The sequence below is a fragment of the Mesoplodon mirus genome (genome assembly GCF_964341445.2).
Source record: "Mesoplodon mirus genome assembly, chromosome: 5".
Taxonomy (NCBI): domain Eukaryota; kingdom Metazoa; phylum Chordata; class Mammalia; order Artiodactyla; family Ziphiidae; genus Mesoplodon; species Mesoplodon mirus.
This window is the reverse complement of record NC_138980.1, coordinates 57,308,056-57,328,976: the sequence shown is the minus strand read 5'-3', so window position 1 is coordinate 57,328,976 and position 20,921 is coordinate 57,308,056. Positions and strand designations below refer to the sequence as shown.

At 54.5% G+C, this 20,921-nt stretch overlaps 1 protein-coding gene across 7 annotated transcripts in view; it reads left to right on the top strand.

Annotated features, from left to right (window-relative positions):
- Positions 1 to 20,921, top strand: part of NDST1 (N-deacetylase and N-sulfotransferase 1) — a 73,965-nt gene that overhangs the window by 17,326 nt on the left and 35,718 nt on the right. For 4 of the 7 annotated variants that reach the window (XM_082622534.1, XM_082622537.1, XM_082622533.1 and 1 more), the window contains exons 2-3: positions 12,801 to 13,703; positions 20,036 to 20,530. In XM_082622534.1, the coding sequence (XP_082478660.1) occupies positions 13,191 to 13,703; positions 20,036 to 20,530 (1,008 nt within the window). In that variant the 5' untranslated portion in view covers positions 12,801 to 13,190. The other 3 variants (XM_082622536.1, XM_082622535.1, XM_082622538.1) reach the window with 3 other exon arrangements.

Sequence of the window (20,921 nt, the reverse complement as noted above, 5' to 3'; positions counted from 1 at the left end):
CACCTTCGAGTTAGAAGGGCCCCTGGAGTCATCTGGCACCATTCCATTTTCCTGGTGAACAAAGCAAGGCCTGACAGGAGCGGGTGCTTGGTGGGGTCATTGGCAGGTTAGTGCAAGGCTGGGCCTAGCGCGAGGCAAGGGAGGCACTTAGAGGCAGACTGTGAGGGCCACTCAGGGGCCGCGGTGCGACTCTCACCAGCGTCATGCAGGTGCATGCCAGCGCCTGGGAGTGGGCGCCTCCTTCATGTTTGTGCCTGCTGCCTGGATGCCTCACCCTAGCCCAGTCTAGGACTAGAGCGCCAGTCTCCTGACCCCAGGAACTGGTCCCCGAACCTTGGGGGTCTGGGGACACCTGTCAGCTATCTTGTAGAGTCTCACCAAGGTCCCCCGGCCCCTTTAAAAAGGACCTTCGATAAGTAGGTCACCTGCCGGGGCTTTTTACTCTGTCTCTGCTCTCTAGCAGTCTGTGATCCAGAGAAAGCGAGGTCCTCCCGCCCCCTCTCCCCACCTGCCGCCCCTTCCCCTGCCAGCTGCGCCTCCATGTAAGCATTTGAACCCCTCACCCTGGAGGGGAGGCATGTTAGCGGCGGGCTCCTGTCATGGCAACAAGCCCCAGCGAGCCTGGAGGGACGAGGCTGCTTTCATGCAGGCCCTGATGAAGCTCCCCTGGTCTCAGCAGGCCTGGGTTGTGCCCACCAGGCCTCCAGGAGATTAGGGGCCTTCTGTGGCTCCAAGTGCCTCAAGCCTTTCCCTTCATCTTTGTTGCCCCCGGTGCACCTGGCTTCCCTCCACTCTGGCCACAGGGCCTGGAGCCTTTTCAGTTTCCCCAAGGCTTCTGGGAAGCCTGGTCTTGGGGTGTCCATCTGGGCCAATCTCCCCATCACCACCTCCGGGCCTGCAGGCTGGGCCTCAGGTGACTTGTGAAGAGGTGGCCACAGTTGCTAATCCCTGCAGGGGTTCCTGGGATCACCCCAGGCTGGCAGGAGCCTAGGTCACCCTTGTGGTTTGATGTGAGGGGCCTTGGACAGTCGGCAATCTCCATCCCCAGGTCCTACACTTACAGACATGCCATTATTTTCCCCACTGCTGCTCTTGGGACCTGAAATTCTGCTACTTAGTAAGTTTCCTTGTGCTCTCCTTGGTGTCCTCTAAAAAGGCAAATACCAGGGCTTCCCTGGTGGTGCAGTGGTTAAGAATCCACCTGCCAATGCAAGGGACATGGGTTTGAGCCCTGGTCTAGGAAGATCCCACATGCTGCAGAGCAACTAAGCCCATGTGCCACAACTACTGAGCCTGCGCTCTAGAGCCTGTGAGCCACAACTACTGAAGCCCATGCGCCTACAGCCCGTGCTCCGCAACAAGAGAAGCCACTGCAATGAGAAGCCCACACACCGCAACAAAGAGTAGGCCCTGCTTGCCGTAACTAGAGAAAGCCCGCGCAGCAATGAAGACCCAATGCAGCCAAAAATAAATAAATTAAAAAAAATTTAAATAAATAAGAAGGCAGGGCTTCCCTGGTGGCGCAGTGGTTGAGAATCTGCCTGCTAGTGCAGGGGACACGGGTTCGAACCCTGGTCTGGGAGGATCCCACATGCCGCGGAGCAACTAGGCCTGTGAGCCACAACTACTGAGCCTGCGTGTCTGGAGCCTGTGCTCCGCAACAAGGGAGGCCGCGATAGTGAGAGGCCCGCGCACCGCGATGAAGAGTGGCCCCCGCTTGCCACAACTAGAGAAAGCCCTCGCGCTGAAATGAAGACTCAACACAGAAAAAATAAATAAATAAGTTACTAAACTCCTACCCCCAACATCTAAAAAAAAAAGAAAAGGCAAATACCCTCGCAGGTGGACACTTTCATGTTTGCTGCTGAAGAGCAAACCCAGGCTAGCCTGGCCCTCATCCAGCTGCCTGTGTGATCACGGCCGAGTTGCTTCTACTCTCTGGGCTTTGTAAGGCCCTCTTCAGCCCTAGCACCTCCGCACTCTGGCAGTTACCCTTCTTTCTTTGCGGGGGTTAGGGGACAAGGCAGGGAGGGCAATGGAAGGGCCTGGCCGCTGAGCGGGGTTGGGTCAGGGACCAAAAGCCACCATCACAGGCGCTTTGACCACCTGCTGGCCTGATAGGAGCTATCAGTCCTTCTTCCTCTTCTTCTCAGGACCGGCGGGGAAACTGAGGTCTGGGGTTGGGGAAGGGCCCTGCTTGGATCGCATAGGCAGTCAGGCAGGGCTGCAGCCAGAGCCCAGTTACCCTTGCTGACAGTGAGGGCTCAGCTGCTCCTGGCTGCCACCTTTCTTGAGAGGAAGCCTAGGGCCCATTGGCATCAGGGTCAGGGACATGCTTTCTCCTCTTCCATGGAAGGCACCTCTGGCAGGGCAGGGGTGAGCGAGCGGGATCCCTGCCTGCTGAGGAGTCCCCTGGGCATGGGGCAGAGTCAGACAAGACATCCTCTTCCTGAGGTTCAGGAGGTAGGGGTCAGTGGCCTCTGGCAAGGGACATGGTGGCCTCTGGCAAGGGACATGGGGAGGCCTGGAGGCTTCTGGGAACGTGGTTGGTGGCTCAGGGTGCCCTAGGGCCACCCGCTCCCTCCCAGAGAGGGAATTGGGTGGACAGTCATGCCATTTGTCCTGGTTCTGGGATTAGTTGTGACTGTGTTACGTGAGGAGTATGGAGCCATTAAGAGGATGTGGTGACGTGAAGTGGAGTGGAGCTGAGCGGCTACTGCCTGGAGCTCAGGTGGGTCCTGTCATTTTCTCCCCGGCCTCCCTGTACCCTCTGACCACAGCCCCGTGTCCCCTCCCTCCTGTCCAGTCCTCCCAGGTCTGTCTGATGTGTGTGTACCCGCCGTGTGTACGTGTTCATACCAATGCAGGAGGGGGCCAGGCGGTGCAGGGGTTAGGGTGAGCCGGCCCCTAAGCCTGGCACTGGGTCCCATCTGCATTCAGGACCAGAAGTGGGTTCCTCAAGTGTCCCAGCCCCCAGCACTGCCCCAGGGAGATGGGCCAGGGCTGACCTGGCAGATTCCTGATGGAAAAGGAGACTATGGCTGAGGGGTGGGAAGGAAGGGCTTAGCTTATCTTTGAGCTTCTCCTGACAGCTCAGCAAGTTCACAAATCCACCTGAAGCCAGCAGGTCTGGGAGTTAAAGATTTACTGCAAGGCCATGGGGGGAGCTGGAATGACGAGGTCCCAGGGGCTCAGATGTTACATTAATGGCTTCAGTCCTATCTTGACGGTGAGGCTATGGCTTGTCTAAGTCAGAGGGGCTGCTACAGAGTTTCCATGTTCTTAACTTGGCTTTTGGAGAGGGGAGCGGTCACAACCTCCCTGAATTTGTATGGAGTATGGCATCTGTCTGGGGAGAGTCCACTAACAGCCTTCATGATACTCTCAAAGGGTTCTTTTTTTTTTTAATTTTATTTATTTTTTATTTCTTTGGTTTTTTTGCATTGGGTCTTCGTTGCTGCGCATGGGCTTTAGTTGTGGCAAGTGGGGGCTACTCTTCATTGTGGTGTGCGGGCTTCTCATTGCGGTGGCTTCTCTTGTTGCGGAGCACGGACTCTTGGCACGTGGACTTCAGTAGTTGTGGCTCACGGGCTCTAGAGCGCAGGCTCAGTAGTTTTGGCGCACGGGCTTACTTGCTTCGCGGCATGTGGGATCTTCCCGGACCAGGGCTTGAACCCGGATCCCCTGCATTGGCAGGCGGATTCTTAACCACTGCGCTGGTTAGGGAAGTCCTCTCAAAGGGTTCTGTAACCCCAGGAGGTCACAAACTTCTGATCTAATCTCTACCCCTTGCTGTCCAGGTAAGGAAACAGGCTCAGAGAAGGGAAGGGTATTGCCCAGAGGGAGCCAGTGGAAGCGCTGGAATGCTGATGTGGACTCCAGGCCCACGTGGAGTTTGCTTCCGCATCCTAGAGATGGAGGGCTCCCCCACCCCCCATACACCTGTTTCTCAGAATCTGTCAGGGATCATACGGCAACCTGGAGTGGGCAAGTGGGAGGGCAGGGGCTGGGGCTGACCAGCATTTCCTGGCTCCTCTGCAGGGGTGGCAGACGGGGGAATGAATAATGGTAAACTTGTTTGTACTTCTTTGAGAGAAGATGACGAATAACTGAGGTCACGATTGGGAAGTGCTTGTACCTGGCGTGCAGCAGACCTGTGAGGCTGTCCAGTCACCGCTGTCCTTTGAGTTGGCCCTTTTAGCTGAGATCTCCTGCTTCTGAGCCTCACCACCTCTCTCTCCCATTCCTCAGCATGAGGCCTCTGCCTGGGGCATAGAGGCAGCCTCCCTTACTCATGTGCGGTCTCTGCCTATCTGGGGATGACACAGGCCCCTGGGGCGGGGGAAGGTGAAGACCCTCTGGCTGAGGTCCTGCCTCTGGGGGATCTGTGGTGTCCCTGTCTGCCCGTGAAGGAAGGCTTTCCCATTGCCAGAGGAGCCGATCAGCCTGCACTGAGGCAGCTGAGGCTGGTTACCTGCAGGAAGCCTGTCGCTGGGTACGTTCTGGGCCGCCGACCTGGTTCAGGAATGGTGTGGAATGCTGGGCAGCTGCCCGGAGGTTACAAGCAGGGGCTCCGAGGTGGGCCGGCTTGGGGTTATCCTAATTCTCCCCCTGCCCAGCTGTGTGACCTTGAGTCAGTTGCTTCATACCCTCTCTGAGCCTAGGTTTCCTGTCTGTGAGTGCACCTATCAGTGACACCAGCTCTAAGCATGAGGATTGGGTGTGATAAGTCAGGGAAAGCTGGTGTGGGGCTGGCAAGTTACCAGGAGCTCAGTCAGTGCTGGCTGCTGTCAGCGAGGGAGGTTATGATATTTGCAAAGAAATATCTTTCTGTTTTTTTCAAGTGCCTGTGATCTGAGCTTAAGAAAAATAGCTAGGAATGGATTTGACTGCGTAGATGGATTTGGGGGTTGGGTGGAGAGAGTCCTATTTTGGGGAGTTCCGTAGGCTAACGAAGAGCTTGCCTTGTGAGGGTCCTGCCCACCTTGGTCTGCCCTAGAGCTTCAGTGGGACCAGAGGGCAGCTGGTCCGGACCTGTCTTGTTCCTGACTCTGCAAACGCCCTTGCCCCCAGCTGTCTTGTTTGTTTGCTCAGTAAACTCTTTTTTTCAGAGCTGGTGCAAAGATAAACTCTCAACTCAGGGCTTGTTGGAAGAAACACAGATTCTCAACAAGTGGTGGGTATAAGTTCTTGAGGTTTTTATTGGGCATCCCCCTCCGGGGAACCCAGAACAAATCCCAGGTTGAGAACTTGGGAGTGAACCAGCGCTTTATGCTTTGTTTGCTTGTCAATTGATGTGTGATTTGTGGGTCTGCTTCCAAGAAGGATCGTTAGAGGCTGCTTTTGATGTTAAAACACACGTAAAATGCATGAAAATAAAAACAGAAAGTGGTCTTCAAAGGGAGTGGAGCATGGGGTGTGTGGGCGCTGGCTTATGTCAGCTGTCCTAGGTGAACATGGAGGGCGCGTGTTGCTGAAGGTTGATGAGCTGGCGCCTCTGTGCTGAGATTCCCAGTTACCCGCTTGTTAGCTCTGTGGCTGGGCAAGTCACGGGCCCCCTCTGGGCCTTGGTTTCCTCATCTGTAAAATGAAGGGAACGTAGGTCATGGTGCTATCGTAAGGATTAATAGTAGCATGTAGTGCAGGCATATCATGTCTAATAAATAGAAGTTCATGTTTTAATGCATTTAGCTTGGCGATTCCTCATAGCACATTCAAAAAGGGAAAGGTCATTGGCAAGGGCACTTCGCTCTTAAGTGCCTGCTGTGGGTGGGAGACCGCTTCTGCCTTGGAAAGCTTTAGGTGAAGTTGGGGACCAGTGTTCTAGTTATAATTGCAGCCGACATCTGGCAGCATAAATCCGGCACTGCATGGTGGGGTATGGAGCAGGAGAGCTCATCTAGGACTTCTGAAATCCACAGCTGGCAGAGTCCAGCTCTCGGCTGAGGCTGGCCTTGGAGGAGGACGTGCAGGGTTTTAGTGGGTAAGAAAATGGGCCAAGGCAGGTGGGGGTGGGGCAGGCCTGGCAACGCCCCCTGAGGGGGGTCCTTTTCTCTCTCTGGGCCTCAGTGTCCCCATGTGCTCACCACAAGATGAACTGTATACTCTGTAACCCTGAGACCCTTGAGCCAGACTTCTGACAGTCCCTTGGTGGCAACCATGGACTCTGGGGTGACTGATGGGTGGCATCTTAGCCCCCAGCTGGGCGGTACTGCGGGGCTATGGGGGATGGGGTGTGCAGCAGATTACAGCAGAGGAAGGGATTTGCTTCTGGTCTCGGCCTCCCAAGGGTGTAATTGCGCTGGAGGAACTCCTGCACAGCTGGGAAGCAAATGTGGAGGATTTTCTTTGCTGTACGTGGTGGGTGGGGCAGGCTAGGGCGGGGTAGCTGGTGGAGCAGCGTGGCTGTGGGGTATGGCTGGGTAATGGGTGGTGGCGTGACTGTGCTGGGGGTGTGACAGGATGGGAGGGGCCAAGTCAGCTCTGGGGAGTGGCCCTGGGACTGCATGTGGGGCTACCAGTGCCCAGCCCGGCAGCCACTCCTCCTCCCCGAGGCCGGGTGCCCATTCACATAATTTTGAGCCTGCTGTAGGCCTCTCCCTGCACTCCTCTCAGCTCCCCGCCCCATACTCGTGCCTGTGACCCAGATGCCCGTGATGACACCATTTGAACATCTCGGCACCATGTGAGTTTGCCTGTCCATTCGTGTGCCTGTGATGGGGGAGGGACTAGGGGGCATGGTCAGGAGTGACCCAGGCAGGGTGAGCATGGGCTGGGTGAGCATGCGGGGCTCTGGGGACCTGCTCCATTCACCCGGCAGCAGCATCACACCAGATAAAACCTTGGAGCCCAAAGGCCTGCATCTTCAGTGCCCAGTGCCAGGCTTGGTACCTGGCGGTGCTCAGGTACAGAATGAGGGAACAGGGAATGGATCCGCTGCTTGTTCCCGACTTCCAGTGTGCTCCCAAGCCTGACATCTCTTCCTCTTTCTGGATCCACTATCAATTTGATATGTGGCCTTGGGTCAGTTCCTTCCTGAGCCTCAGTTTCCAACTCCATTAAATGGATAATCATTTTGTTAGCCTGTATCACTGTGTGCCAGGCACTGAGCAGTTTTACACATATCATCTCTCTTAGTCTTGGCAACAGCCCTGCAAGATAGATAAGTAGTATAAACCCTATTTTATACTTGGGGAAATGGAGACTCAGAGAGGTCAAGAGATTTGCTCAAAGGTCACAGGCTGGTAAATAATGGAGGCGAGATTCAAGACCATGCAAGCTGGCTCCAGTCTGAGCCTTTAACAGAGATTCTAGCAGCCACTGCATCACTGCCCCTCAGACGGTTGGGGTGAAACAGCATGATGCATTTGGCCCTTCACAGGAGGCCTGCTGCACGTGTTAGGCAGCAAGTACATGGGAGTTGGGTTGTTAAGTGCATTTTACCATAAAAGGCACAGGGAGCTCTTGGTCTCATTCCTGGAGCCCACCTGTCTATCCATGGCAGAGCTGGACCTCCTCCCCAGTCCTGCTCTCTAGACAGCTTGGTCTCCGAGAAGTCCCTTGTACCTCTGCCTCCTTTTCCTTTGGGTCCTAGAGAGGATTGTGGGGGCACCAGAGCATTTTGGAGTGAGGGGTGGGGTTGTGAGTGACTTTCAACTCCAGAGCAGTGGCCACAGTTACCGTGGTATTTCCCGAAAGTGCAGTGTTGCCATGGCATCTCCATGACAACCAGAGCATCTCATTCATTATCCCCAGCACCTTGGCAGGGAAAGCTAGGCCTAGGGCTGGGAGAGCACAGTGGAAGCCTGGCTGAGGGCTGGAGGCCTTGGTAGCTGAGGCCCCCTCATGCTCTCCCCTGTCCCTGCCAAGATTCCCCTATGGGCTCTGGATCCATCACCATTTCATGGGGTCTGGGTTCAAATTTCAGCTCTGTCACTGACTAGCTGTATGGTTTTGGGCAAGTGACTTAACATCTCTGAGCCTTATTTTCTGCAACTGTAAATGTGAATAATGACAGTACTAGTTGAAAGGATTAATTGAGATAAAGTATGTAAAAGTGCTTAGCACAGTGCCTGGCTCAGGGTAAATGCAGTTAAAAATAACAATGATGATAATTATAATGGTATTATTGCTATTATTTTTAATATAGAAACACCTGGGCTTCATGGAGGACTGAAAGTCACTTCACCTTGGGCCTCAGTCTCCTTATCTGTAAACTGGGAATAATAACAGCTGCTCATCATTTATATCCTGAATATTCAGTAAGGACCATTGCTGGGAAAAGTGATGGGAGCTTCCACAATGAATCAGACTTGTCCCTGCCCTTTGGGGCACCCAGGCATGTGGGGAAGGCCTCTGTGTGCCAGGTACCAGGCAGGGCCTGCCCATGCACAGGTCAGTATATCCTGGTCCTGCCCCGTGATCTGCAGGTTCAAGGGCACAGAGCCGTGTGTAGAAATGCCCCAAGTCTGCTCTGCATGGACCACACACTCAGGTGTGCTCAGGGGCTGGGCAGGAAGCCAAATGAGAGAGGGAGGTTGGTTATGGGACTGTGTTAACCCATCTGAGGCCGGCGCTTTATAGCGTCAGCTGATGGTGGCCAGTGGGCACGTGTCACCAAAATGTGCTCTTTTTATATTTCATTCTTTTATGTTTTTTTTTTTTTTTTTTGGCCGTGCTGTGCTGCATGCGGGAGCTTTGTTCCCCGACCAGGGATGGAACCCGTGCCCCTGCAGTGGAAGCTCGGAGTCTTAACCACTGGACTGCCAGGGAAGTCCCTAAAATGTACTCTTTTTAAAGAAGTCGGAAGTTCTGACTTTTATCTGACATCTCCTGATTTTAAGATGTTGATAGCTAATCTCAAAGAAAAATGCTGTCAAGGAACAAGAATGCTGCATCCTGTTTTAGCTTGAGGGTCCTGGTTTTCAACTTCCATGCTATAGCTTAGGGATGGGGTGGGAGCCTAAGGAATGGGACATGGGGGCGGGAAACGGGGTGGTGGGTGGAGATGACTTCAGAGAGGTGATGACATTGGAACTGGGGTCTTGAAGGATGAGTAAGTGTCCCAAGGGGTAGGAGGAGGCATTCCAAGCAATGGGAACTTCATTAGCAAAGGCTTAGATGCATGACCAAGATTGGTGACTGGTTGGGCGAGGCTGGAGTTCAGGAAAACGGCTGGTGATGTCGGCAAGGCCCAGGCAGGCCCAGGGCGGGAGGGAGGTGTTGAGGCCTCAGCCCCCCAGCTGTCCTTGAGGCCTGGGTGGCTGCAGAGGGGTTAGAAACCCCCAGTTTACCATCCCTTGAGCCACAGGGGTGCAGGAATTCAGGCGGGCATGGAGGGCCTTGAATGGCTGGTGCCAGGCCTTTGAGGGGTTGCAGTGGGGCCAGTGCTGGAGGCCCCCGTTGCCAGCTCACTGGTGGTCAGCACTTTGCCAGGGTATTCGGCCTTCTCTGGGGACGGGGGCTAGTTGGCCCACTCTCTTTCTCCCTTTGCCCTCTCTCGGGCCTGGGCTTTGCATGGCCTTCTCCCTAGCCTGCTGGCCTCTATCTGGCCTCTGCTCATCCATCCAGCTCCCAGGCAAGACACGGCTTCTCAAAATGGGGATTTGGGATTTCAAGGGCTGTTAGAGACTTGAGAGAGAGAGCACGGAACTTGATGGTACTTTGTGCGCTCAGGTGTTACCCACATTGTGAGTATGTTAAATAGGCAACAGGAGTGCATGAAAACAGGGGCTGACCCTTGCTCAGCACTGTGTGCCAGGCATGGCACCTCCTATGTATCCACTCATTTAATTTTCACAACTTTGAGAAGTATGTCAGGTTTTCGCATTTTACAGATTAGGAAGCTGGGGGCACTGAGAAGTTAGATAACTTACCCAAGATTACAAAATTACTGGGTGGTAGGGCTTGGGTTTGAACGAAGCTGCCTGGCTCTAGTCTGCCCCATGTAATCCTTAGGCTCTACTAACTAGAGCTTTAGGTCCATGGATGGGGTTGGGGACACGGGGACTCTGAAATTGTTAAAACATTTTCTACCATACGTGCATATTTTTTCTGGAGAAATGTCGTCAGATTCACGCAGGGATCTGTGACCCCGAGATGCCTGAGACTGCTGGTTGTGTCGTCATTAGCACACACGTTGAAAGGCTGTTAATGCAATAGACCGCAGTGCCCAGGCCTGCAGGGGATGTGGGGTTAGGTGGCCCGAGTGGGCAGGTCCCCCCAGGCAGCAGGCAGGGCACCTTCGAGGCAGCTCTGCCTTCCCACACACTGTGCTCCTGCCCTGGCCCCGGGCCAAGGGGTGGGGCTCGCTGTGGCTGCAGGGCAGAGGGCTGCCCTTATCAATGGGAAGCGGGACATGGGTGCCCTTTGGGAATAATTGCAGGGCCAGTCACCTCAGCTCTTGTGGCTCCACCCAGGAAGCCTGACCCTTCTGGCCCTGCTCTCAGCTGGAATTGCAGGGACTCCCTGGAAAGCTCCGCCTGCTGCCTTATCTCCAAGCTGTGTATGTGTCCCTCACTGTTCCTACCCCTGGTCAACCCTTACTTGGTCTTCTGGCCAGTTCAGCTACCACTTCTTCCAAGAAGCCTTCCGTGGTCCGCCCCCTTCCTCCTGCAGGGGGATTAAGTGCCCCTCAGTTCTCTCAAATACCCTCCCTTCCCCTGTCACACTCCCTGCATTGTAGGTGCTTGTTTTCTTGGCTGCCCCAGCTTCCCTGTGTTGCTGGCACATAGTAGAGACTGAATTGTAGAATATCAGAGGTGGAAGAGCCCCCAGACACCATCTGGCCCAGGCCCCTCTCTAACAGGCAAGAAGCCCAGAAAGGGGCAGGGTGTGCCTGGGGTCACACAGCACATTATGGCAGAACTGGGAGCAGACCCGATGTCTAAGACATGTCCTCATTTCACACCCCTGCCTCTTGCTTCTGAGCACATCTTTTAAAAACATTTGTTTTCTTATATTCACAAAAATAATAAATGATTATTGTAGAAAATTTAGGAAACAAAGGCAAATAAAAATCAGAGATAATTGTTACCATTTTTGTTTTGTTTTTTGGATTAGTACCAGTTTCTGGCTTATGCATAAAATTTTTCACAAAAATATGACCATGCATACGGTCTTATAAATGTTTTCCACTTTAGCAATATATATGGTAATTATATTTCTTTCTTTTTTTTTTTTTAAATTTTTGGCTGCATTGGGTCTTCGTTGCTCTGTGCAGGCTTTCTCTGGTTGCGGTGAGCGGGGGCTACTCTTCTTTGCGGTGCGTGGGCTTCTCGTTGCAGTGGCTTCTCTTGTTGCGGAGCGTGGGCTCTAGGCGTGCAGGCTTCAGTAGTTGTGGCGCATGGGCTCAGTAGCTGTGGCGCACGGGCTTAGTTGCTCCGCGCGGCATGTGGGATCTTCCTGGACCAGGGCTCAAACCCATGTCCCCTGCGTTGGCAGGCGGATTCTTAACCACTGCGCCACCAGGGAAGTCCTGGTAATTATATTTCTATGTCAGTAAATGTCCTCCTTCAACATATTATAAATGGCTGCCTGGGATTCCATCACATGCTTGCATTATAATTGCTAAAGACAATCCCCTATGGTTGGTCATTTGCTATTATAAACAACATCCTTTGCTGTTATAAACAGTACTGGGATTCATATTCTTGTGGGGAAATCTTGACACACTTCTGCAATTACTCCCTCTAGGATAAGTTCCTAGGAGTACAATTGTAGGGTCTCTGGTATACTGTATCCACGCTAAGCACACCATATAGTCTTGGGCCGGGAGGGATTTTGAAGATCTTCCCCGCCCCCCAACTCTGGGTCTGAGGCTCACGTTCCCTCCCTGGCAGCAGCCCAGTCCCTCACACCTTCTGTCCTTGTCCCCATCTCCCATCTCCAGGGGAGCTCTTCTGCCAGCTTTCAGCAGCTGCCTCCACTCACGTTAAAGGGAGACTGGAGGGCTGTGGTATGGGGGGGGCGCTGTTTGGGTGAGGATGTTGGGCCACTTGGGATCCTCACGTTGGGGGGTTCAGTCGCCTGCTGTCCTGTGCCACTGTGGGCAGGTACCCTGAGGATGAGAGATGCCTGTTGCATTAAGGGGCAGATACTGACAGCTGCGATTTCTTGAGTGTTGCTTATGCCGGGCTCCTCTGACAGGTTTACTCACTTATCCCTTGGCCCCAACCCGATGCTGCAGGGGTGGTGCTTTCCAGATGAGACCACTGGTGTTTGAGAGGGGCTCCTAGCACAGCCAAGCTGCTGATGCCTCACAGCCCTGCGTTTGAATCCTAGCCTGAGCCTTAGTCTTTTCGTCTGTCAGATGGGGCTGCTGGGTGCATTCAGAGAAATGGGTGGGGAAGCACGTGGGTAAGTGAGGGGAAGATGGTGAGAACGTGGTGTTGGGTCGTGATTTAGAATTCCACCTCTAGCTCCTAGGCCTTGCAAATGTTTATTGTCTTACTTTGTCCTTCCTGCTTCTGGAGTTTTCTTGGTTTAGTCTTGGACTGATCATTATGATAAATAGCAACTATCATTGTAGACATCATTTGCTAGGTACTGCCCAGTGTGATTTATACACATTAGTGGATGTAATCTCCCAGCCTCTTGTGAGGCAGGTACTGTTGTCAACAAATGGGGAGGCTGAGGCTCAGAGAAATTGATAAGCTTGCCCCAAATCATGAACTCAGGTTGCGTAGCGGTCGTTGAATCTGGGCCCACCGCGAGGTCAGGACCTGTGGGTCCACAGTCAGCGGACCCCCGGAGCCCACACTCTGACTTTCCGCCTTCTGACTCTCCTCCTCTCTCCACAGCCTTAGCCTCAGGGGCCCCACCAAGCGAGCGGCATGCGGCACCCCCAGGCATGCCCAGCATCCTTCAGCCCACTGTCCAGCCCCCCCAGGAGGCCCTAACGCCCTGGGGCACTTCTGCTGTGCACAGGACCACGTGGGGGTTTGCCATGGTGACATAAAAGGGCGTGGAGGAAGGAAGGAGCGCAACCAGCCGCGGACTGCACCTCTGGCTGGGAGGAAGGGCCAGGGCCCAGATCCTCCACTGCCCCTGCCACTGCCCACTTGGGGCCTTGCTCGCTGAGTCTCTGTGAAGTTGTTGGTCGGTGGACAACTTGGGAGTCTTCTCCTGCGTGGGGCCTTGGGGCAGCCAGGGTGGCCGGGCCCCCAGTGGCCGAGGTCTCGGGGGCCAGGATGCCTGCCCTGGCGCGCCTCCGCAGGCTGTGTCGGCACATGTCCCCGCAGGCTGTACTTTTCCTGCTGTTCGCCTTCTGCCTGTTCAGCGTTTTTGTCTCGGCCTACTACCTATATGGCTGGAAGCGGGGCCTGGAGCCCTCGGTGGACGCCCCCGAGCCTGACTGTGGGGACCCGCCGCCCGTGGCCCCCAGCCGCCTGCTGCCACTCAAGCCCATACAGGTGGCCGCCCCTTCCCGCACGGACCCATTGGTGCTGGTGTTCGTGGAGAGCCTCTACTCCCAGCTGGGCCAGGAGGTGGTGGCCATCCTGGAGTCCAGCCGCTTCAAATACCGCACAGAGATTGCACCGGGCAAGGGTGACATGCCCACACTCACCGACAAGGGCCGCGGCCGCTTCGCCCTCATCATCTATGAGAACATCCTCAAGTACGTCAACCTGGATGCCTGGAACCGGGAGCTGCTGGACAAGTATTGCGTGGCCTACGGCGTGGGCATCATCGGCTTCTTCAAGGTACGTGGGGAGCGGGTCCCCGAGCTGTGGAGAGCTCCAGCTGAGTTGGATTCTTATCCCCACACTTGCTAACTGGGTGTCTGACTCTCCTCACCTGTAAAATGGGTCTAACGGTAATGCCTCCTCCTAGGTTGTCACGAAAGGTAAGTGGGTGAGTGTAGGTAAGGCACTTGGAGCGCCTGGTGTCTAGTAGGTACTTTTTAAGTATTAGCTTTCATTGAGAGCACACGACAGGGGCATTGCCTTCCACGCATGGGACCCGGCACACAGCAGGCGTGTGCCTAAGGGAGGCCCCAGGGATGGGTGCAAGGGAGGAGAGCATATGCTCTGCTGGGTCCCTCAGAACCTTTCATGGCAGTCCTCCCAATGGATGAGGCATGTCCCTGTTTTGCAGATGGGCAAACCAAGGCTCAGGAGGATTAAGTTAGGTCACAGGAGGTCATGTAGCCAGTAAGTGGGAGAGCCAGGGTCTGAACCCAGTCTTAGACAGCTGGGGGCTCTGTGTCCTGTGCCCTTTCCTCTTGGCTGTGGAGGGGGTGTGGAGTTTATGTACCTCTTGAACCAGAGCCATTTTGCATTGGAAGAAAGAGGAGAAAGAAATCCCAGCAGACAGGTGAGCTGCTCTGGGCTCCGCGGGGTACCCAGAGCAACTGCTAGGACCACAGTCCTTGCTGAAAGTGTCATGAAGAAGCTGTCCTTGGGGAGGAGGTTGTGAACAGCTGGATGGGGGATCCAGAGGCTCTGGTCAGAGAACTCTGACGTGCAAGTTGGGTGGTTGGGACTGTAGTTGGGTGCTCGGGGGTGTTTGTTCCATCATTCAGCAAATACTTACTGAGTGCTTAACATGTTCCAGGTCCTTCGCTAGGCACTGGGGACACAGTGGTTATTGAAGTATGCAAAGTCCCAGCTGTGGTGCTGTGGACATTTCAGTGCAGTGGGTGGGGTGGGTGACTAGACAGTGAACAAATAAACATACCATGTGACAGGTGGTGGTAAGTACAGAAAAAAAAAGAAAGCGGGGAAGGGCACGTGGGTGATGGATATGGGCAGTTGGTGCTGGTTTTGATAGAATGCGTTACCAGTGATGTCATCTTTGATAAAGTGACCAGAAGGGAGTGAGAGGAGCCCGTGGCTCTCTGTGCAAAGGGCCTTCCAGGCAGAGGGAGTGGTAAACACACGGGTCCCAAGGCCGGCTCTTGCTTGACGTGAGTGGGGAGAGGAGCAGGAGATGGGTCAGAAGTGGGCCGTGTCCACCGATGGCTGCTCATTCGTCCCCAGGCGTTGGCGGCACAGCCTTGCCCTGGACCCGTGCTCCGTGCTGGGAGGAGCCTGGTCTAGCTGAGGGTTTCTCACGGCTGTGTTCTTTCATGCACTAATGGATCGGGTTGCTCTGCCACTAAAACAGGTTTTGTGGGCCAAGAAATTGAAGGCCCTTAGAAGTCCTGCAGTAGAGCAACCTGGTGAGATTTGTTCCCCAGCTGGCTTAATGACAAAACCCTTTATTTCATGGCTCACTGTCTGGGAAACGCTGGCCCGGTTTATGGCTGGGCAGTGGCATAGCGTCAGACAGCTTCATTGTCTGTCTCCCTTTGCTCCTGGGCTCTGTTCCCTTTCCTGCCATGAACTTCATTAGGTTTGATTCAGAGCCCCAGGCCTGAAAAACATCACAATGGCTGACACTTGCCGAGTGCTCACCCAGCGCCACGCACGTCCTACGTGCTTTATGTGAATGAACACATTTGACCCTCATAAACCATCCTCCAAGCCAGGTGGATGTCATCTGATTTAAGAGAGAAGGAAACTGAGGCAAAGAGGGATGAAGCAATGTGCCCACACTCACACCTCTAATAAGCACAGACCTAGGATTTGAACCCAGGTGGTCTGGCTCCAGAGGCTTTATTCCTACACTGTGGGATCAGTCCAGGAACTTCAAATACCATTTATGCTATTTAGTAGAATTTGCATCAGAGGCCATAACTGTGCACAGAGCTCCCACAGTCTGTGGGGACCAAGCAGTGGGCTGTGGTCATTGGGCTCAGTCGGTACAACATAGCTTGGATCCTATCAGGCCCCAGTTCCTTGCTCTACAGAAGGTGAACACGAGGCCCAAGGAGGGGCAGGGAGGTGCTCAGAGTCTCCCTGTGGGGTCAGTGGCAATTCCAGGTCTCCATGCTCTTCCTACCCTGCTGTGTAAGACAAGACCCCTCCTTGGTTTTGATCAGGGACCTGTGACTTTCTGCTCTAACGGGAGCCATCTGGTGGTCAAGCTGCATCCTTCTGCTCTTCTGCAAGGCCTGCTTCAATGCTGTGCATCGGGCTTGGGACTCCAGGGATCTGGAGACACTCACTTTCCAATGCCCGCTGGCACTGGATTCCCAGGTCAGTGGGAGAGCAGGGGCTGAAAAGTCCAGACTCTGGTTCAACTCGTTCTGTCACTTAGAGGCAGAGTGACCTTGGGCAGGATATTCAACCCATCTGTGAAGTGGGGGTCAATCACAGCACCACCTCACTGTGCCATGTTGAAGATAGGACAGTGGATGGGAAGCACTGGCACAGTGCCTGGTACCCAGAGCCACCCAGTAAATGGACGCTGGCGTGCCTTGTCATCTCACCTCAGCACACACAGCTGGTGGTAGCTCTTTATCTGTCTTGTGGCTTGGCCGACATGTGCCCCTGAGGACCCTGAGGGTGGGAGCGGGTCTTCCTCAGTAGCCCCATTTCCTGGCTCAGCCTTGCAGCTCCAGGTGCCCCCGGGGTTGAGCACATCCTGGTAGAGCCCTGACAAGGGCCACTGATGCTTGATTGCACACTTGCTACATGCCAGACCCTGAGCTCATTGCTTTGCAGGCCTTATCGTATGTAATTCTCACAGCTACCCTGTGAAGTGGGCACTTTTATTTTCAGGTGAGGAATCAAGGCTCAAAAAGTTATGTGGCTCTCTAGACCGACACAGCTAATAAGTCAGAGCCAAGATTCGACCACCACGCTCAGCCCCTCTAAGCCAACCACGGGTGAGCGCGTCGGAGCAAACTGACCTACGGGTGTGGGACGTGAGGCCCTGAGAGGTAGCACCTTGGGGACCCCAAGGTTCCCAAGGTCATGCAGCCAGTTACTACCTAAGTCTGTACTAGGTCTCCCATTCCCTGATCAGGGCTCTTCCTTCCTCTGCCTGATGACCCCACTGGAAGATTTGGTGTCTCCTGCGTGGGTCCCCAGCGCTGAAGAACAGGAGGGATTCCCCTCCCACGGGCCGAGGCCCGCAGTGGGGGTCAGTCTCTGCGATGCTTAGGCTTACTCTCCATTCCCTTCCCCAGATGGTTGCTTTCACTGCAGACTGGGGTGGACAGTCGGCAACTTGGCTTTCTCCCTTCCTTGATGCCTCCCAGCTGGGCAGCTGGCTGAGCTGCCAGCGCCTGGCAGTCAGCTCAGAATCGGGGCTTTGAAATGGGATCCCTCGGTGCCTGTGATCCAGTGTGGCCTCCCAGGCCACAGCAGGTGATGGACAGGGCCTGAAATGTCGCTGGCCCCCACCGCCTTTGTCCCCAGTGCTGGCTTAGTGGTCTTGGGGAGCCGGGGGCTGGGGGAGGGGCCTCTCAGTTTGGGGCTGTCAACACCAGAGGCTGGCTCAGGACAGGGTGGGAGTTGGCAGGTACTCCTGGTGTGTGGAGAGTCAAACGCAGGCCCCTTATCTCGGTTTACGAAGGCAAGGGCCCTGCAGAGCCTTCGTGGGAATTAGAAAAAAGCACTTCTGCGTGAAGGTTATTACTAAAAGGCACCCTGGGCAGATGTCGCTCTACTTGAGGCCCAGGGCTCAGCCCTCAGCTGAGTGTCCTTGTTCAGCGCTCATGTGGTGAGCTCTCCAGGGTGGCCCTGTGTACCACTCTGCCTGCCTCTCCAACCTCATTTGCTGCCCTTTGTCCACTCTTGATTCATCCCACCCCACTCATTCTTCACACAGTGGCCAGATGGATCTTTTTAACATGCAAATTGGAACCTGTCATCCCTCTGTTCAGAACCCTTTGATGGAGTCTTTGATGGCTTCCCACTGCCACTTCAAGCCTCTAGGGTCCCGCAGGTCTGGTCCCAGCTGACCTTTCTGCCTCATCTCCTCTCCTCCCTCTTGATCACTTTGCTGGCCTCTTGATATTCCTTGACTGTGCTGAGCTCTCTCCAACCTCAGGGCCTTTGCACTTGCTGTTCTTTGAACTTGGCTCCCGCCTCTCCCCTACTTGATGCTTACTCAGTCCCTTTCTCCAGGAAGCCTCTCTTGAGCCAGCTGACGATGCCCAGTTATCTGCTCTTCTAGGACTATGAACCTCCTCTGTGTAGCATGTGTCACATTGACGTTTACGTATATTTCTGCTATTTTGATTACTCTCTCTCTTCTCTGCTCACCTTTACAGTTCACAAGGGCAGGAGCCATGTCTGTTTTTCTCACTGTATCCCTGTTACTTAACACAGTGCCTGGCTTAGTGAATAATTGTGGGATAAACAAATGAAACCTGTAATGAAAAGCTGTGATGTGCCAGGTATTTGGGATCTGTCTGTTCTTCTTTCTTTTTAAAAATCCAGTTACTCATCCAATATGCGTTTGCTCCCACTGGGTGTCAAGCCTGTGTTGGCCCAGGGATCCAAGGTGGAAGTGACATAGTACTTGCCCTTGAGAAGGTGCAGACTGGTGAGGGAGACTCTGAACAGATAGTGCAGCAGCCAAGGTGAGAAGTGCTACAGCTGAGGCTTTAATGTCCCAGGGAGGCCAATGAAGAGAAGAGGGTAGATGCATGTTTTTTTTCTTCTTTCCTTCCTCCCTCCCTCCCTCCCTCCCTCCCTCCCTTCCTTCCTCCCTTCCTTCCTTCCTTGCTGCGTTGGGTCTTCGTTGCTGCATGTGAGCTTTCTCTAGTTGCGGCGGGTGGGGGCTAATCTGCATTGCGATGCGCGGGCTTCTCATTGCCGTGGCTTCTCTTGTTGCAGAGCATAGGCTCTAGGTGCTCGAGCTTCAGTAGTTGTGGCATGCAGGCTCTAGAGCGCAGGCTCGGTAGTTGTGGTGCACGGGCTTAGTTGCTCCGCGGCATGTGGGATCTTCCCGGACCAGGGCTCAAACCTGTGTCCCCTGCATTGGCAGGTGGATTCTTAACCACTGTGCCACCAGGGAAGTCCTGATGCATGGGGTTTTGAAGGATGAGCAGTTTGTCAGGCCAAGAAGACCAAAAGGAGTTGGCACAGGGACAAGGACAAATTGTACTGTATCCAGAGGCAGGTGGCTGGGAGGGTGAGGGATAAGGAGCAGGGGCTGAGTCTAGGGAAGAGGAAAAGGGGGTGCTGTGGGTACTGCCTGCAGGTTCCCAGAACTGGCAGCAGCGGGTCCTCGGAGGAGAGGGAGGCACAGGGAGCTGGGCTCCTCTGGGGCGTGGCCTTGGGTGTGCTGGGGGCACAAGGGGGTTGGGAGCACTGTGGGCAGAGTGTCTGCTCCTGCACTCCCAGAAGATACCTCCTCTTTGATCTCTTCTCTGTTGGCATCTGCCCAGGATTTCTCCTGAAGAAAGGACTGTGACAAAAGCCAGCTTGGAAACCCCAGGCAGGGGAGCCTGGTGGTCAGGTGTGTGGGCTCAGGGGTCAGCCATCTGGCTGTGAGGTGTGGCTCGTCCTGACCACAGTGCAACTCAGGGCAGCACCGCCCTCAGAGCCTGGGTGTCCTCGTCTGTGAAGCGGGGATGACAGAGGAACCCTCCTCCTGAGGCTGATGTGAGGACTGAATGAGCAATGGGCGATGCCGCTGGCCCTGTTCTAAGCACTTTGCGGGAGTCAGCGCTCAACCTCCTCCATCACCCCTTGAGGGATTTACCATTCTTGGCCATGTTTTACAGCAGAGGAAACCGAGGCGTGGGGAGGTTACCTGACTTGCCCAAGGCCACGCAGTCTGGTGGCAGAATCCGTGCTCTCCACTGCTAGACTTTCCTGTGTGTGATTTTGGACAAGTTACTTAGCCTTTCTGAGCCTAGTCTCCTTGTCTGTATAATGGGAATGGCAGTGATGCTTCCGTCGTGGGGTCACTGTGAGGATTACGGCACCCCTTCATGTAGAGTGCACGAGCTTGGTTCCTGGCTTTGGTGAGCACGGCATGTGTGTTAGCTGGTATATTACGATGACAGGCAGAGCGGGGTTTGCGCCGCTAGGTCAGCACAGGATCAGGAATGTGACGAGCCCTCTGTGAATGTTACTGAGTACTGTTGACATGACTGTTATGGGTCCACAACTGATACTCCGTGGTCCCTTGGGGCTGTGGTTCTGACGGCTCTCTTCCCCCCCCTCCACCCCCCCCCCACCGGCTGCAGGCCAACGAGAACAGCCTGCTGAGCGCGCAGCTCAAAGGTTTCCCCCTGTTCCTGCACTCCAACCTGGGCCTGAAGGACTGCAGCATCAACCCCAAGTCCCCGCTGCTGTACGTGACACGGCCCAGCGAGGTGGAGAAGGGCGTGCTGCCTGGCGAGGACTGGACCGTATTCCAGTCGAACCACTCCACCTACGAGCCTGTGCTCCTGGCCAAGACGCGGTCGTCCGAGTCCATCCCGCACCTGGGCGCGGATGCCGGCCTTCACGCCGCGCTGCATGCTACTGTGGTCCAGGACCTGGGCCTCCACGACGGAATCCAGCGCGTGCTGTTCGGCAACAACCTCAACTTCTGGCTGCACAAGCTTGTCTTCGTCGACGCCGTGGCCTTCCTCACAGGCAAGCGCCTCTCGCTGCCTCTGGACCGCTACATCCTGGTGGACATTGATGACATCTTTGTGGGCAAGGAGGGCACGCGCATGAAGGTGGAGGATGTGAAGGTATGGCTGGGGGCGCCAGACCATGTAGGGTGGGCCTCACCACCTTCAGACCTTACTGTCTCCATCGTGACTTTGCTGTCTGCACCTCCCCTGTGCTGTCAGTCCCCCTCCCTTGGCCACTTGGTTTTATTGTCTTATTAGAAGCAAGTGCCATTTAAAGTTATTTGAAGTATTGAATATACAGGAATTTTGCATCTGCTTGTATGGAGCTCAAGAATATAACTATGGAGAGATGGTAGCTGTGCAGAGAGTACCTACCTCTTAATCCAGACATGATTTTTAACTCTCAAAAATGTTTGTGTCAGTACCAAAGCTCCTACAAAACTCATAAAACAAGAATTAGAGTGTGAATCATATACAAGGCATATTAACTGCGGTCTGTATAGATAGT